This window comes from Xiphias gladius, chromosome 18, assembly GCF_016859285.1.
Source record: "Xiphias gladius isolate SHS-SW01 ecotype Sanya breed wild chromosome 18, ASM1685928v1, whole genome shotgun sequence".
Taxonomy (NCBI): domain Eukaryota; kingdom Metazoa; phylum Chordata; class Actinopteri; order Istiophoriformes; family Xiphiidae; genus Xiphias; species Xiphias gladius.
Window position 1 is genome coordinate 9,784,696 of NC_053417.1, and position 17,365 is coordinate 9,802,060.

The 17,365-nt window shown below is 39.5% G+C and overlaps 1 protein-coding gene across 2 annotated transcripts in view; it reads left to right on the plus strand.

Moving 5' to 3' along the window:
• The window catches only part of mgll (monoglyceride lipase), a 40,733-nt gene extending 23,744 nt beyond the window's left edge, over window positions 1-16,989 (plus strand). For both annotated transcript variants that reach the window (XM_040153260.1, XM_040153259.1), the window contains 4 exons: window positions 4,869-4,979; window positions 5,593-5,682; window positions 7,575-7,790; window positions 8,978-16,989. In XM_040153260.1, coding sequence (XP_040009194.1) covers window positions 4,869-4,979; window positions 5,593-5,682; window positions 7,575-7,790; window positions 8,978-9,109 — 549 coding nt within the window. In that variant the 3' untranslated portion in view covers window positions 9,110-16,989. The remainder of the gene's footprint in view (window positions 1-4,868; window positions 4,980-5,592; window positions 5,683-7,574; window positions 7,791-8,977) is intronic.
• The last annotated feature ends 376 nt before the right edge of the window (window positions 16,990-17,365 follow it).

A 17,365-nucleotide genomic window follows, 5' to 3' on the forward strand; every position in this document is an offset into this window, starting at 1 on the left:
TCTTCCCCCTTTCTTTCCCATCTTTCCCTCCATCTGTGTCATTTCGTCAGATGTTTCTCCTTTTTTCTGTACTAAAGTCGATTATGCCAGTTTCCCTGGTCTTCCATAATCTATTTTGATTTCCTGTCTTCTCATTCCTCCACAGTACTTTTCTGTTTCCCCCCTCCATTTATTTTGCTTAAGACTTTCTTCCCATTTTATTTTTCTTTTCTTTTCCTTTCTTTTTCATCACCCTTGCATCTCCTTTCCTTGCCTTACCTTTCCTTGGGAACAGACCTGGAGTTTGGGAAACCCAACCCAAAGCAAATGTTGTCTCGCTGTGTTTTTACAGCTCTCATTTCCTAGTTTCCCAATGTTGTGACTCCTTTTCCTGTTTCTATTAGCCTCTTCCTCTGCTCCTCCTTTTAACGGGGCCTGGATGGTGCAAAAACCACAAAGACAATGGAAACCACCTGTGGATTCTGCAGTATGTGCAGAGATATTGCTCCAATGATAATATCCTGAGGAGACTGCGGTGCAATAAGTCATAGCGCAAATTTAATAAAGAAAGATGTCCCACTCCTCACCTGCAACACTGCCACTAGTTGGTTTGATCAAATTTAGTAAAGAAAAACAAAAGGTAATGTTTTTTTCTGACAGAGATTCAATTTATAATTTTTTTCCTGTTAAATTCCCCAATGATAATCGAAACAAGGATGAGATGTCAACTTCATGCTTTCCTGAGTGAGGAAGTGTAGATTTAAACAGGTTTCTTCAGCCCTTTGTTATTATTAGCCATGCCAGTCATAGCTCCAAGAAAGGCAGTGTTGGTATGTTGGTCGGTTCACCATTTTGGACCAGACTGAAATATCTCAACAACTATTTGATTGTTTGCCATTGAATGTAGTGCAGACATTAAAGATGTCCAGAGGATGAAGCTTACCTACTTTGGTGATCCCCTGACATTTCATCTTGCGACACCAGCAGGTCAAAGTTCTCACTTATCCAGAGAAATATCCCAACATCTATTAGATGGATTTGCAAAACTTTTGTACAGACATTCATTGACATTCTAGACACTGTATCCTGGCGTCTTTGTTGACCCTGTGGCTTTTCACCTGCTGCCATCCTTAGGTCAAAATTTTAAAGTGTCTCGTACTTTGGTTTACTAACTTTAAATACCTGAGAAAGTAATGACATTCCCATCAGCGTCAGCTACACTTTGTGCTTAGTGCTAATTAGAAAATGGTAGCATACTAACACACTAAAATAAGATGGTAAACATTGTAGCTGTGTCCGAAATCACTCCCCTATTCCTTCGTTCACTACTCCTTATATAACAAACACTCAATAGTTTACTTTATAGTGAACAGTAAATAGAGATTTCAGAAACGAACTAATCATCGTCATTTTGCTTCATCACTGACAGCTGTAATGTTCTCATGTATAAAATGGGGTGCATTGCGTTGTTGGATTGTTAGCAGAAAGTAGTGTACAAGCTTTGGACACTGTGTTATTTGTTCCACTGTTGAATTTTTGAGGACACTATATACTGCACAAATTTCACACTTTAAGTTTGAACACTCAAAAAGATGATGGACAGTGAATATACTGCTCTATACTGTATCGTAAATAGGGAGGAATTTCAGACAAAGCGTATTCATGCTGAACTTCAGCATGTTAGCATCGTGAGTGTCAGCATGTTGTCATGCTGATGTTGGCATTTAGCTCAAATCAGCGCCTCACAGAAATGCTAGCATGGCTGTAGACAATCTCTTCATCAATACTTTTCTATTCGAAATGAGTGAATAACTATATGAAGTACAATTTTGAAAGCGCTGCAAGCTGATTTCAAGAATTTATTTCATCATTTCCCAAAGAAGAATCACACTTTAAGAATATCTAAATATGGGCGAGGAAGTAAAAATGTGAAATAATTAAAACTGACTAAATTCATTTCAGTTACAAATACACACCACTGGCTATCTCACAGTTTTCTCTGCATCCTAAAGCATTAAGCAGTTATTGTGGAACTGGAGCAGTTCGACAGTGTTGTATCAGCTCATGGGAATCCTGGCAAATGCCTCCAGCTCTGGCTCCTTCCCACTCTGCCTCATTTCTTTCATTCTTCACCAGTATTTTGGCCCAGGCTCATTTGTCCTACTTCCTCAGTGCATGACTTTTAATGGTCATTCAACTTAAGGCCTTCAGTCCATTTGTTCAGCTTTTTAACCCTACATCTTTCTCCGTATCTATTACTCATTCAGTTTGATTTTCCCCTGAACCATATTTCACTTTGTTCTATACAATGCTGTTTTTTCAGTTTTCATTTTTTCCTTTTTTACTGAATTGTTTGATCTTGTTCCAAATCACTACACTGGAGTTTTTATAGAACGTAGCTGCTGTTCAACAAAAAGACATTTCTGGTTGTTATGGGGAAAATGATGAGGTTGGCACATCCTTGACTAAAACCCGAGTTCAGTGATTTGGATTCAACTTTTTCTGGACATTGTACCATCTGGATGATTGAGATGAACCTTCACAGACATTTTTTTAATTCAGTGTCAGTATGATAGCTGTTTTGTCCATGTAATGTCTCTATGTTGTATGTTAGCTCCTCGGGCAGTTTATGACAGTTCAGGTCCATCCAGCACACAATACCAGTATTCATCCTCTCAATCCAAGTTCAGAGACAGAAAGTGTAAGAGGGCCTCTAATCAGCTTCTTAAAGAGCTCCTCTGTCCCAAACCTCCTACTGTCTCTTAGCCTCTCTCTTCTCTTCCTTTTTCACACTTATCTCTTTCTATCACTCGACAAATTAAACTCAGTCGTCTTGCTACATTTAACCAGAAATCAAGTGTGTTGAACCGATCGGCCAGGTTGGGCAGCTTACACCACCCAAAGGAAATTTCGCCATTTGATTTAGCAACAATTCTGCAAATGCATGTGTCATGGTGCTTACACGTGGATATTTCAGTTTAAGCAAGTCTTTGAGTATGTTTTGGAGTCAAGCTAAAAAGACTCTTTTTCCAACTCTGTGTGTTTGTGTGGGCAAATGCATGCAAGCAGCAGTGTGTGAGTGCTCTCTTGTGTCTTTAGAGAGTGAGATTTTCTGGTGGGAAATGTTTTGTCTTTCTCTTCTTAGTGCCTCTTTTCATGAAGCAAGCCTGTCATTGGCCCCAGCCTGATGAATAATCACACAAGTGACAAAGAAAGCTCACATAAACAAAATTGAAGCCAATTAGGTTCCAGAATAGGAGAGAGGGAGGGACAGATTAACCCATGCAGAACCACTGTGCTTGTGTGTTTGTGTGTCCGTGTGCACCTGCACAGACACTTGCACTTTTTGCGTACGAGAAGAAAAACCACGCCACGGCAAGTTAACCATGGCAAATTGATCTGAGTCTTGGCTGCCACAGAGCTGCTAATTAGAATGGCCCTACATCATGGGACTTTCAATCACAATCCCAAATGTCACCACGGGAGCCAAGGTGTTGCCTTGTGCGGATTTTCGCCTCAGCTACACAGTCCACATTGTCTCCCAAGGGCCGTGTGTCCGCTTTCACATTTCTCCCCCGGTCTGTGTAGAGCAACAGCAACAAAAGAGCCGGGTGGAAACTCACGTCCGTCTAAACAAAAGACAGATTGTTTTATGTTCGTCTTGACCTCTGAGGATTTTTCCCACTGCTCCTCGCATCAGAACCTCTCACCTACTTTGCTAAGACCTTCCCACTCCAGTTAAAGGAGAAAAAACACTCTGTCTTCTGTTACGTAGCAATTTCCCCTCACGGAAAAATTCTTGCATTTTTAACTCTTTAAGCTTTTTCTAATTTGTATTTATATTTAAAAACTCTAAGTCTTGTGCGTTACTCGTTTTATATATCCTTTTATGGTATTTTCTTGGTAATTCTCAATCATCAGTCTAAGTCACAGAGATACTTTATTTGTCACCACTGGCTGCTTTAACCTTTAAGGTGTAGAAAGTCAACAGATTCTACCATCGTCCTAATGTCAAGCTGCTCTGTCCGAGTGTCAGCTAAATTCCTATCATCTATATGATTCAAAATTCATGGAAATTTGTTTTTATCAACAATAATAAACTGAAAGGCCGTCTACAACTTATAACTTGGAACTGAATTATTTGCAACGCTGTTTGACTGAAATGAAATCTCCGAGTATTGAGTATTGTCTAGGTTTGTGTATGAATTTGGGTTCTTTTTATTGGGGCATAAACGAGTTTGAATGCTATTAAACAATACTGTCTACCCTGCAGTAGAAAGGGTTTGGTTTGAAATGTTTGCATAAACCTGATGCAACCAACATAACCAAGTTGTCAGCCTAAGGTTCTTTGTACCATACTGTAGATTCAGTAGCTTTAAGTCTAAAATCTGATATGCACTCTAATAAAAGCCAAAGTCTTTGTTTTCAGCACAATGCAAAGCTGTGGCTGATTGGCTTGAAGTAAATTATAGAGATTTGCATTGCATCAATTTGTATAAATTAACTGGTATGTGAAATAATTGCACAGACTTCACGGGTGGAATGTGTTTTACTGAGATGTTTTTATTTTTGTGTATTACTGATGTGGTGTGCTTTGTGGAGCTGCCTCTTAGCTGGAACCACATCTTCCGTCTAAGTTTGAGGTCATTGTTTGGTCGGTCTACACCTCTACTCAAGCCTCCTGCACAGTCATCTTAACATGCAACATTTTAAAAACAAAAAACATGACACTTTCTTCAAAAAAATCATTAATTTGACTGAAAAACAAGTTTTAAACTACTGAAAACCTTTATATGTAAAATGGATACTCAATTTGAAAAAAAATGCAATTTCGAGATCATTTACAAAATATATATTCTTTGTTTTTTGTTTTTTTTTTCTCCCCTCAGGGCGGCGCTATCTCCATCCTGACAGCCTGCGAGAGACCCAGTGATTTTGCTGGAGTGGCTCTGATAGCACCGATGGTCCAGATGAACCCAGACTCAGCCACGCCGTTCAAGGTATCACATAATTACTTTGTCCACTCATTCTCTCTCTTTACGTTTGTGCTCTCTAATTATAAAGGGGAAGGGGACAGGAGAGGAAAAGAATTTTCCCTTCTTTTCCTCTCCTCTCCCCTTCGAAATTACCAGGAGTCAGCCATCTTACACCACTCAGGCCTGCTGTGGGTGATGAGTGTAATATTGACACCTTTTTATTTTGTGTGTTTCAAGGGCGAGAATCGTTCTAAGTACCACTTGAGCAACATTGGCCATCTCTAACTCAGTCAAAGATATAAGTGTGTCCAATTTTCACTGCCAAACGCTGACAAAACTGGTGTCAAAATCACCATGAGAGGAGAAGAGGCTTTTTTTATTATTATTACTATTCCCATGTAAAAACACATCAACACAAGAAGTTCTAATCCTGCACTGACATCAAAATGCAGTAGAACAACTCCATGCAAACAGTTGAATAATAACACACCCAAAACTTCATGACTGTATCTCTTTGTAACACTAATCAGATGGTGTGAAAAATAATAGAGAGAGATAAAAACATTCTTCAGGGGAGGTGCTGATGTGTGAAAATAAACTAATATGCTTGGTGTGTTTTCTTTTTCGCTGTTTGCAGGTTTTTCTGGCTAAGGTCCTGAACCACATGCTACCTAGTCTCACTCTGGGCTCCATCGAGTCTAAATGGGTCTCACGGGACACGACACAGGTTAGAGGCAATTGTTGCTGGGTGTGTGTTTGGGTGGTTTAACTTTATTGTTAATCTGTGATTGAAATATCAGATATAGGTGTAGCAGAAAATAGAATTTACAGGGTCTCAAGGGGGAAATTTGCATGTGTGTTTTATGTGTAATTGTTTGAAGTCATGCACCAACTTTTGAAAGACCAACCCATGACAGATACTTTGAACCCTTTCCAAACTGCAAGTGTTTTGTTGTCGGGCCAAGTTTGAGTGTGTGTGTGTGTGTGTGTGTGCGTGTAATACCCTGAGCGGGTTGCATTGTGTTATTTCTAATTACAAACACAGGTGCATTTACTGTATATTTGATGTGCATTTGGTTGCGTGTGTTAATGCACTCACCATTGTTGTGTAACCTCAAGTTGAACCACAGAGGAGACAGACACACATACAGGCGAGTCTGCGCACCGCTCTTTGCACGTATTTGTTCCTGTGAACATGTTCTATGGTTTTTGTACCATTGTTTTTATGCGCGTACATACTTTACCAACACGTTAAATACTGTAACAATAGGATCCCACATCCTGCTACCTCTGCTTCCTACAGTGTGTTGGAGTAAACAGTGTGATCACTTCTCCCAGGTACAATAATAGACACGATAGATCCAGTGGGTAAGAAAAGGTTACAGTAGTTAACAGCAGAAAAAGATGACACGTGACAAAGGTTCTTGACAGGGTTTGGGCAAAGTTGGATTTCTACTTGACTCAATAGGCCGACGGGAGTCCTGCTGTAGATACCAACGCCGCTGGCCAATGTTTACATTCTTCCATTTACTTTGTAATATGAGCGATGGTGGTCCACCTAGTTGCCTTACTTAATATGGGACTCTTCGACGTGGTCGCTGTAGTTACATTGTTTTATTCATTGTGATATTCATTTATATGTTATTTACATACAGATAACCATAGAGCATCTAGCTAAAGATAATTCTTGGCCCCCATCCCTGTTAAGGGCCTTTAAACTTTTTAAATATACAGCTAAACAAATAAATAAGTGAATAAAAAACATAAAATAATCTGGATAAAAACAACAGAGGACATAAAACAGACTGTGCACGTGTATATGTAATAAAAGGTCATTTAGTTTTTAAATTTTTGTAGTTGTTTAAGCTGTTGGTTCACTTGTGTATTGAAAACTTTGAGTTCTGGTGCAGGTGGTAAGGTATTCCATAAATGCGAATTACTGAAAAAGATAATTGACCAAAAGTTGTACATGTGCAGAATATGTGGCCGGAGAGAGACTGTTTCTGCTGGAGTGAGCCATCAGCTGTGTTTACATACAACATGAATAGATATGGGTGGGTGTGTGACTTATGTGAGAGCACGTATGGAACCTCCAAGTTTTAATGTTTGATGTCAAAGGAACAGGGTGTGTCCTCTGCTCTGCAACTCTGATTTAAGTTAATGTAAACTATCTTTTTCCTTTCATCTGGTCTTCCTGCCTGCTTCAGTGTCACATCTACTCTATCCTTCTGTTTCTCTCAATCATTTTTATTTGTCTTTCCATAAAGCCCCCCCTCCCAAAAAAATACATTTATTAACCATGCTTACTCACATTTGCCAACTCTCCTTGTTTTCCCAGGATTCTTCTCATTTTCATGACCGTCTTTTCTCATACTGGAACCGCTTCTTATTCCCAATTTGGATTCAACTTCAGAAAGTATTGTGCTTGTTAAATATAGACACTTACCACAAAAATTCTGGCCTTACAATAGCCCTTTCTAAATGTCCAACAAAAATGTACAGTGGTTGCTACGGTTACATTAAGAGAGCAATGAGAAGTAATGCAAATTTCAGTCATTGACAAACCAGAGCATCGTCCACTTCTCCCCATAATTCTTCTGTCCCTCTGTCTCCTGCCAGGTGGAGGCATATGAAGCTGATGAACTGAATTTCCACGGCGGGATACGCGTCTCGTTCGGCATTCAGCTGATGGGGGCTGCAGCTCGCATTGAGAGGGAGATCCCGTCCATCAGCTGGCCCTTCCTGCTCCTGCACGGCGACGCTGACAAGCTCTGCGACATCAGAGGCTCGAAGATGATGTACGAGAATGCTCCGAGCTCAGATAAGAAAATCAAGGTGGGGATGGTTTGTTCGCAGTACATTTTATGTGACTGATTTTGGCAATTTTTTTTGTAATGTTTTCCTTTTTTAAAAAGATCTGTTAAAAAGGATTGTTTTTTTTCTAAAGTCAAAGAAAATGAAATCATCACATTGACACAAACTTGTATCAAGTAGCCACTGCTCGATTTTGTTCACACTGTTCCGTTTTCTCTCCATTTGTTACACACAATGCCAACACAGTACAGAATAATGTGTCGCAACGCTGCCTTCTGACATTTTGAAAATAATAAGAGTTGATTTTTTTTTTTTAGGAAGTTGCTACAGGAGGTAAAAAAAATTGATGCTTTTTACAGCTGACTGATACAGAAACTACGACTCCAGGCAGTCTAAAAATGTTTCCTGTTGCTCCTGACACCTGAAAACCCAGTTTAATACAGTACACTCATCTTATAGGCACTATTGTAGGTCAGTGACAAAAAAATAAGCTGTTGGCCGTTGAAGGTAGTTTCGGATACGTAACGGGGTTTTCAATCATTGGATACTGCATGATAGAATGAAACCCTTCAGCCAGAACACTTGCTCAGCCTTCTCAGATCGCACAAAAAGTGCCTGTTCACTGACAGACTGGAGGATGTTTATCCTCTCTAAATTCATTAGGATTCTGTATCTCGTCTGCAGAGGGGTGTGAATTTGTAAAGAAGGAAGCTCACACACTTGTACTGTCACATGGTTCATCACGGGGGGGGTAAAACGAGGGCAAAAAAGAGAGAAAAAACAAGAGGTGAGAGAATTGAAAAGAGAGAAGAGAGTCCTGCAGCGTCATGTGACAGATTGTAAAGAATCCAGCGATTTCATGAGGTGCGGCCACAGCTTTATCACGTCTTATCAAAGAAATTATGGTGTACCAAATTCCTTGAGTATCAGGAAGTCGGTTGATCAAAGAAGAGCACCTGTTTATTTTTCTTTCATGGTCTTGCCCTGTAAGATTAGCTGAGCATGATGAATTTGCCTCAACTTTGACTCCCAACAACCTGGACTGCAGTTTGTTTAAAAGAGGCCAAGACTGACATTGTATTCGGTGTTCTCCAAGTAGATTTCAAATGACCTTTTTAGAGCTTAGATAAACCAGTTTTTCACAACGTCCTTCTTGCGTGCATCCTGTCTCTCTGAATCTGTCTTGTTGCTTCTTAATGTCTTTCCAGGTCTACGAGGGAGGCTACCACGCCCTTCACCACGACCTCCCAGAGGTGGCCGAGTCCGTGCTGAAGGAGGTGACCAGCTGGATCACAGAGCGCCTCCCTGCCACGACACCGCCACAACCGCAAGGCTTGTAGACTTGAACCATGTACAACCCAGTCAGCACTCCAGCGCACCTGCTAACCTCATCCCAAGCGGCCTGCTCACTTTCCAGTAGTCTTGTCAGGCAAAACAATACTACTACACTCTCTAGTTTTAGAAATACACATAGACTGACATTATTTTCTCAGTATAACAAGATGACTAACTTTATGCTATGGGCATATACTATACAAGAAAGGATATACCACCCTCTCCTGTGTACCTATCAATCAGCCCACTGATTTAAATTGGATGATGGGGTCAAAAACCACTTCTTGTTGTAGATGCTCAGCAGCAGTGGTCAGCAACGATCATCTACTTATTTCAGCCTGCGGGCTAATCTGGATACCGTTTCACCATCTCCATTAGTCCACGCTCAAGTGCAGCTCAAGAAAAGTAAAGTTTAAGCTACAGTATGCTGGGGTTTGAAGTGCAATAAGGACGTTTCCGTCTCCTAAACATACAGGACAGATTTTTTTAAATCAGCAATGTCACACATTATTGCTCTGCCCAGGGACCTTTCCTTTTTGTTCATCCTCCGTTCCCAGACAGGTCAGAGGTCAGGATCAGAGAGAAGACAGCACGTCTGGAGTTGCTGTAGGTTCAGTGCAGGTTGAATGCTTAATAACTAGCTCCTCACACTGTCTCACTTGCCTTACAGTATCGGTTTTTACATAATGGACAATGTTGGTGTATCAGATTTGACAGCTCAGGAGAAGCTGTCCTCTCAAACTCTCCGTAGTTTTCTCTCCTCTGTACGATCCAACCTAAGTCCCTCTCCTCTGCCTCTTCTGCCTCCTCCGCGACTGCACTGTTACAAATCACGTAAAATACCCATTGTGAAACAGGCAGCTCTTGTAGAGTCACTTGGAAACTTATATTGTGGGCACAAGTGATTCTGTCGGTATATAAGAAATCCTCTCTACTCTTGACATTGCATATGAAGATGGGTGAAATCCATCTAAATCCAGCCTAAGGTCTAGTTTCAAATCTAGTCCTAATAGTTATATTCATTTAGCATGTTGTTTTACAAATTAAGTTAATTTTCCGATGGATCCCTGCAAAATATTTCAAGTCTTGCATATTTTTACCACCCATGAAGTGATATTTTATTTATTTTCTTATTATAGCTAAAGGAGAACCCCCCCTTGATTGATTTTAAGATCTTAATGTTGACTTCATGGCCTCTCTCCGTGCTATATATCTGACCTCTTACATACATAGTACATAGCCGGAGATTATCTACTAGGAGGTCATTTATCTGTTCCTGAGGCACAGCTGAAAAGTAGAGGTGACAGAGCATTCGCAGTCAGAGCCCCGACGCTACGGAACGAGCTTCCTGAGGGAATCAGGTCAGCACAATCAGTGACCGCTTTTAATTCTCTTCTTAAAACATACAGTACTTTTTATAAGGGGTTTTCCCGATTTTATTGATTTTTATTGATTACTCTTCTGCTGGCGCCACTGTTATTGGTTTTATTTGGAAATTGCTTTATGATCTGCTTGTTTTGAAGTTGTTGCCTTGTGTGATGCACTTTGTAATGTGGGTGTAGAGACGTTCTCTATAAATGAAGATTATTATTATTATTTCTAACTACGATCACCAATATTTCTTGGTGAGTATAGTTAAGGGAAATTAAGAAGACGCAAACTAGCCTATTAGAGGGAGGGCACAATGGTCAATGGGCCAAAAGGTCTCTCCTCTCTGCGGCCTTTGACCTTTAAGGTCACCAATGACTTCACTTTTAAGAGTCGCTCTTTGAAACCATAACTTCATTATGCTCAGGCTGCAGACTAGAGTTTTACAAAAGTGAATCTTCTTTGTTCACATAGCATCTGCCATGTGGAGGACACTTTTATCCAAACCACCTTAAAGTAATATGGCCGCACACATTTTCTAGCATTTGGGGCGAGAGTGGGAATCATCCGGCCTCTGTTTCAGAACAATGCCATAGTCATCGGAAAATGGGATGTTCAACAAAAATAGATTGCAGACAAGGAGGGAGTGCAAACATTCGGCTTCAAAAATACCATCGAGGACTGTACCTAAACACCACAGCAATCTAGTATATATAATCCATATGTTTTTATGTTAGAAATAATCAAGTTTAAATAATAGATACATGCAGGACAATTGCTACCATTGAGGACACTAAGGTGACACTAAAGGTCTATTTCTTTTTCTGGGATTACAATTACAATTTAAAAACATATGCATGTTGGGTAATATATAGACTGATGATTCAGTATTCATTAGGATCAATATATTTAAACTTGACTACTTTTAGTCTTAATTCCTCAGTATTTATTCCTCTAAATCCAACCTGCAGAAAGATTGGCTAAAACAGTGATCAAGCTCACACTGCCCCTTTTTCTCTTTTCTATGCTCTCAAAGTATAAACCTGTCAGTTCTCAAAGGGGAAGCAGCAGTGTGCAGTACTTGAGGTCAACCCTGGCATCAGATAGGTTTTCAACAAAACCATAGCAATAATGTCATGGTAGCCTATATTGTTGGTAGACATAATTATAAGCTATACAGACACACACTGAGCTCACCATTTTATATTGCCGGGTAGGCTGTAATTAGCAGGTATTGCCACATGAGCTAAGCTTTTTCCACCTATTCATCAAGCATGAGAAAGTTTCAGCAGCACGAGTCAAGAGTTTCAAAGTTCTTCCGCCCCCAGCATCGAACGTGGAAAAGGATCAAACGTTAGTGGCAATTCATGCATAACCTTGGACATTCATATGACTTAATGTCTCTGTGTGTTGACTTCAGACATCATGCATGTCCTGTAGAAAAATACATCCAGCTTGCAGTTCTGGGGAAAATATTCTACTGTGTCACACTAGCGTTATAGGTTTTTCTTCCTTATCACTCAGAGTTTCGAAGGGGGCTCATGCAGAGAGTGTAGGGGAGGCACAGTGCGGTATCCACGGTGACCGTTACTCACGTGTAACCACAGCAGCAGGTTGCCAGCGAGTCCAAATTTTTTTTAAATACATCTTAGATGTGTGGTAACCAGGGTGATCACTACAAGACCGATAGAATGAGATGAATTTCTGGCTTCGTGCCTGCTGCTCTATCTTTCTTTCAAGCTGTCTATTCACTCTTGCTCTTTCTTACCCCGTCTCTCCCTGTCTCACCCCGTGTCACCCTGTTTCCCTGCCTGTGGTCGCTTCTTTTTTTAGTTGATGTGGTGAGCACTGCTCTTTGTTCTGGCCATCACAGAGCCCCTTGTTTTACTACAGATTCAAACATGTTGTACTGTCAGCAACCCACACCGTCCCTAGTGGTCAATCATCAGAACAGCAACGGGTTAAATTACCTGCCACCGAATGAGCTCAGCTTAATGCTATACCTTAATACAGTGTGGTCCTGGAGAACACCCACTGTAGCAGGCACTACCACACAGGCGGTTACGAGTACGTTGGGCAGTGGTTTATATTTCTGTCTGTCCGTAGATAGACTTTGTCACCGCGATAGCGTCACAACCGTGCAAGATGCAGTCACAGAACGTTACAGCTTTGTAGCGGAGATCAAATGATCTTGGTATTGAGTGAAACTGCTGAGTTGCATTGTAAAATGAGAGATTAATGGATTGAGATCAGCAGGAAAAGTAAGGCAGATAAGTTTTTATTGGGCATTTCCTAAACAAACGCAAATCAAAGAGCTTCAAATGATTGATAAAATACATCAAATTAGAAATAAATCACGAGATGTTAAAAATAAATAAAATAATAGAAAGAAATTTTAAAAGAAACGTACCAATGAAACAAAGCACAGGAGGGAGTTCAGGATGTAATTGCATCCTCTTCTCTTTTTTCTCAAGTATAAGAAGACGTTTTGCCAGACCAGATATCAGGTAACACTGCCACTGGTGTAGACACAGATGGAGATGTAACGTATTCCTCAGTCCCAGTGGGAATGAGATCCTTCACCTCAGCCAGAACTGCGGGGGTTTCTATTACAAGCACTTCAAACACAATCTACTCCTGACTGGGCTGCAGCAGGCACAGTACACACAAAGGCTACACAGCCCCAGTTGTATTCATACTCACAATAGCACCCCTGCTGCACTGCGTCAGCACAGTGGATTTAACTTCGCAGGATCCTATGGAACGGTACATTTCGAAAGCTCTACCTGTCAGATTACACGAGTGCATATTACTTCTATGGGGGCGGAGAGCGAGGGAGATGGATTGAGAGGAGGAGAGAGAGAAAAAGCCAGGAAAGAACCTGTCAGTAACCATGGTAGCAGCCCCCCCCCCCCAATTTGGAAAAACTGTATTTGTTAATGTCGTAAGATGTACAGCAGACGTTGCTTCGCTTTCAGGGCTGGTTGTCCATTTCCTACTTTGAGGATTCCGTTTTGTGTGAGCACCAAGATAAGGTAGCAAACAATTACCGTCATCAGTTCACAGTGAATTATAAGAGCTGAATTCAAATCGGGTCTGTCTGCTGTTTGTATTGAAAACACACCATTTCCAATTAAGCAAAGAAGGATTTCTTTGACATTTTAAGGCCAGCATTTTTCTTTTTTTCTAGTAAGTTTGGGTATTTTTGCCCACATCTATTCCTTGTGTTGACTAAAAAGTGAAGGTCTATGAGTGAAAGTAAGGAGGCCGCCACTTTCACTATATTTCATTCCTACCCACCTGTCTTAAAGGTGTGCAATTCCTGACACAATCCTCACATCTTGTAAAGCCATGTAAGCCTCCCATGTCCATGCCCATATCCTTTTCTACTTGCATGTATACTTACACAAGCATGATTCGTATGCAGGTTTGCCATACTGAGAGATAGCCATGTACAGATGCAGTGCTCTGTTAATATGTAATAATCCACTTGACTGTTATATCTTTTTTATTTAGGTCAGAAGTTCTATATTTAGCAAAGGAGAGATGATAATGAGGGCAGGAAACTGCTGAATCTAATTGGGCTTTTCTAATACAGTGAAACTCAATTGTCCTGTAGGTTTGTCAGTGGGGCTATTGTTTTTTTTTTTTTCTCTCTCTTTTAATCTCGACTTTATGACTGTTTCTAAAAAGAGAGCTGTTATATATGATGCAGGCCTAAGAGATTAAAATGCACCGGAAAGGTTCAATGCAGAGTTTGCATGAATAAAGTCAGTGCTCAAGTGAGCAGCAAGAATTGAAGAGGTTTTCTCCAAAATGCTATAAATGCTTGAAAAAATTAACTGTACCTTAATTTCATCATCGTACCTGTACAATACAGATGATCTGGGCTGTTTAAAGTGAAATAATTCCCTCCAATGAAATCTTACGTTTTCAAATGGCTGATATTGCATTTTGGAACAAGACCATAATTCAGATCTTGCTGTTCTTTTATCAACATAGTTGATTGATTTGATGTATTTCTCGTTACCAGACTGCTTGATCAATGAATATAATTGTAATACACTGTATAATAGCATAGTATTGCTAACAACACTTGATGGAAATACAAAAATCAAGATCTTTTATTTATTTTGTCTGGGGTATTTATAGGAATTTATTTGAAGTGTAGGCTACTATATAGTGATTACGCATCATGACAAGGCACTTTTTATACCGTAAACCAGTCAATTATTACTGTTGATGCTCAGCCACATGACAATTCATAACACTTTTTTGAGATAGACACTGGTTCAAGGTGTTTGTAAGATCAACAATCCCAAAAATGAATGTCAATGTTTCTGATATGATTTTGCACAGAGAGTATCTTACTACTGTGTGGTTTCTGTCGCTGTTCTGTTCAAAAGCACTCAAGTCGTGGTGCAGTGTGTCAGAGAACCTTGAATGTTTAAACCATCTGATATTAAAATGTTTTTATTTTGTAACAAGAGCTTAACAACCAGGGTTTTATTGCTACAGGTTTGGGAAAAACCTGTACTTCTTTCCCAAATTTGCTTGTCAGGAACTTACTTTCACTTTAATCTTAAAGTATCTCTTCTTTTAAAAAAAAAAAAAAAAACTAAAAAAAAACTTGAAATGAAATGGATATGAATGAGAAACTTAATGTAGCTGTCTTCATTCATAAAACCTTCTATTGAAACCTTCTCAGAACAAAGACAATTTGGTCAAAATATGTTTGAAGACTAAATTGCAAGTATCAGGTTTTCTCCAAACAGCAGCTTGTTTCTGAGGGGAAAAAAAGCCACACATTTATTTTTCTGAGATTTTTATGGGAATAAGTATTGTATGTATGTCTATTTTTGGATTGTGGTCAAGTGTTGTTTGTGCCTTATTACTATGACAAATGTGTATCTGAGCATGTTTGTGTATGTGTGTGAGTGAGTCCATGAGTGCGGGTGTGTGCGTTTTGATAGAGATGAGCTGCATTAAGCAGACCTGTTACTCTGGTTTTCTGGCTGTCTGTCGTTACATCTGTTTCTGTTCCTGGTTCAGTAATTGTGTCTGTCTGCTTGCCTTTTTCCTGTAAGTCCCTTTCTGTTTATGTCTTGTCTATCTGTCTGAATTTCTGTCCAATCAGGGGTCTAAACAGATTTAGGTCAAATTAATCTGAATCTTTCCGTATAGGCTTAGATACAGCTCCTAAATACCTCCCAGCTCCCTTAAACAATTGTTTTGTTTTAGTCTGCATAAAAACTCCCACAGTATCTAGAAGCACAATACTTTACATTTAAGACAATTCTTTTGCCCTGCTTGGGTTGCTATAATGGCAATATTACTCTATAACTTGTCCGTGTTTCCCCATTGGTTTCCCACAGAAAACAACAGGAACATTTGTACATTTTTAGATACTGGGAGGCTTTTGTAAAGGGTGCCCGTACATTTTGGACTTTCTGAGTCAATCCAGAGCCGTAGTTGAGATTAAATGAAGAGGCATGAAATCAACATGTAGACTAACATTTTTTTTAGAACATCCTATAAATTCAGTTTTCAAGATCGGAGCTATGTTTTAGATTCCTATCAAGGAAAAAAAATAACAGAATTAAAATATTCACAGTTAGCATCTTTGGCAGAACCGGAGACAATCTTTAGCAATGTTTGTCATTACTTACGCTGTGCAGTTACTGTGTACTTTTGTACACAGTATATCCTCATGAATAAACAAATACTTAGTCATAGTTACTGGTAAAGATCTTTATCTTAAATGTATGAGAAATTTTTAAATACATTGTCACCTAAGGTTTTCTAATCAGCTGCAAAGGAAAACTCGGCTATGTGATGTAAAACCTAGGAAGACGAAGTGTGAACTGTCAAGAATAGCAATGCTCATCCCAGCAAAAAACAGTATAAACGTGACGAAGCAAAGAGTGCTCAACGTTCATTACACCGTGGTATAGTAACATAAATTCAACTCTAACATGAACATGCATTGCCATACAATATCATTACTCACAGGATGGGAGTTGGTGTTTTCCGGCAGCAAATTATGGACCATGTAAAGATAATGTTAAGGCATCACATTCTTAAGTCTTCCTTGTAAGGTTATGTGTTGTTTGCTTTAGCAGTGTACTGAATACTGGATGACGCTTGATTTGAATAGTCCAGTGCTGTCACTCAACCATCAAGTGTCAAAAAGGTAGATGTTCAAAAATGTGCTACTTTTGTTTGCTAAAGACGGTGAACCCCAAACTTTAATTTAAGTCAAATCCAAATATTAAACATTTTAAATAAAAAACTCCTCACACTAATGTCAGAATCTTCTTAACCCCTGTAGACCTCCGACTAATTTATTGTGGTCATTGCATACTAAGTTGAGTAGCAGCATTAGACAAATTAATTCAAGCGTGACAAAAAATTGTATATAAAATGTATATACAGTAAAATGTAATAATGGAAATACATCTGAATCACTGAAAATCAAACTGCTTGTTACTAGAATGTTCATAATGTCCATACTCTCTGACAGAATAAACTATATAATTGTTTAAGTGTACAGCCTGACTGGAATACTTTCACATCTCCTCTCCATGATGGGTTCAGTGTGAAGTAAATGTTGTCACTGAGCTTCATTGCTCAGCTTATTATTAAGGTATATTTGAACGATGCGGTAAACACTGTACAAGGAGGGAGGAGCATCGTGTAGTTACAAAGGGGTGAAAACAAGTTCTGTGCAACATGTGGCGTGTTATTGTGTTTTCACCTTGACTCCAAACAAGATAAAGGGAATAATTTAAGCATTTATCATTTGTAATATTAGAGGAAACTATAAGTGCTGGCATACTTTTTAGCGTCAGTCGTTAAATGCAGGTCAGCCACTCAATGACTCACCTCCCATT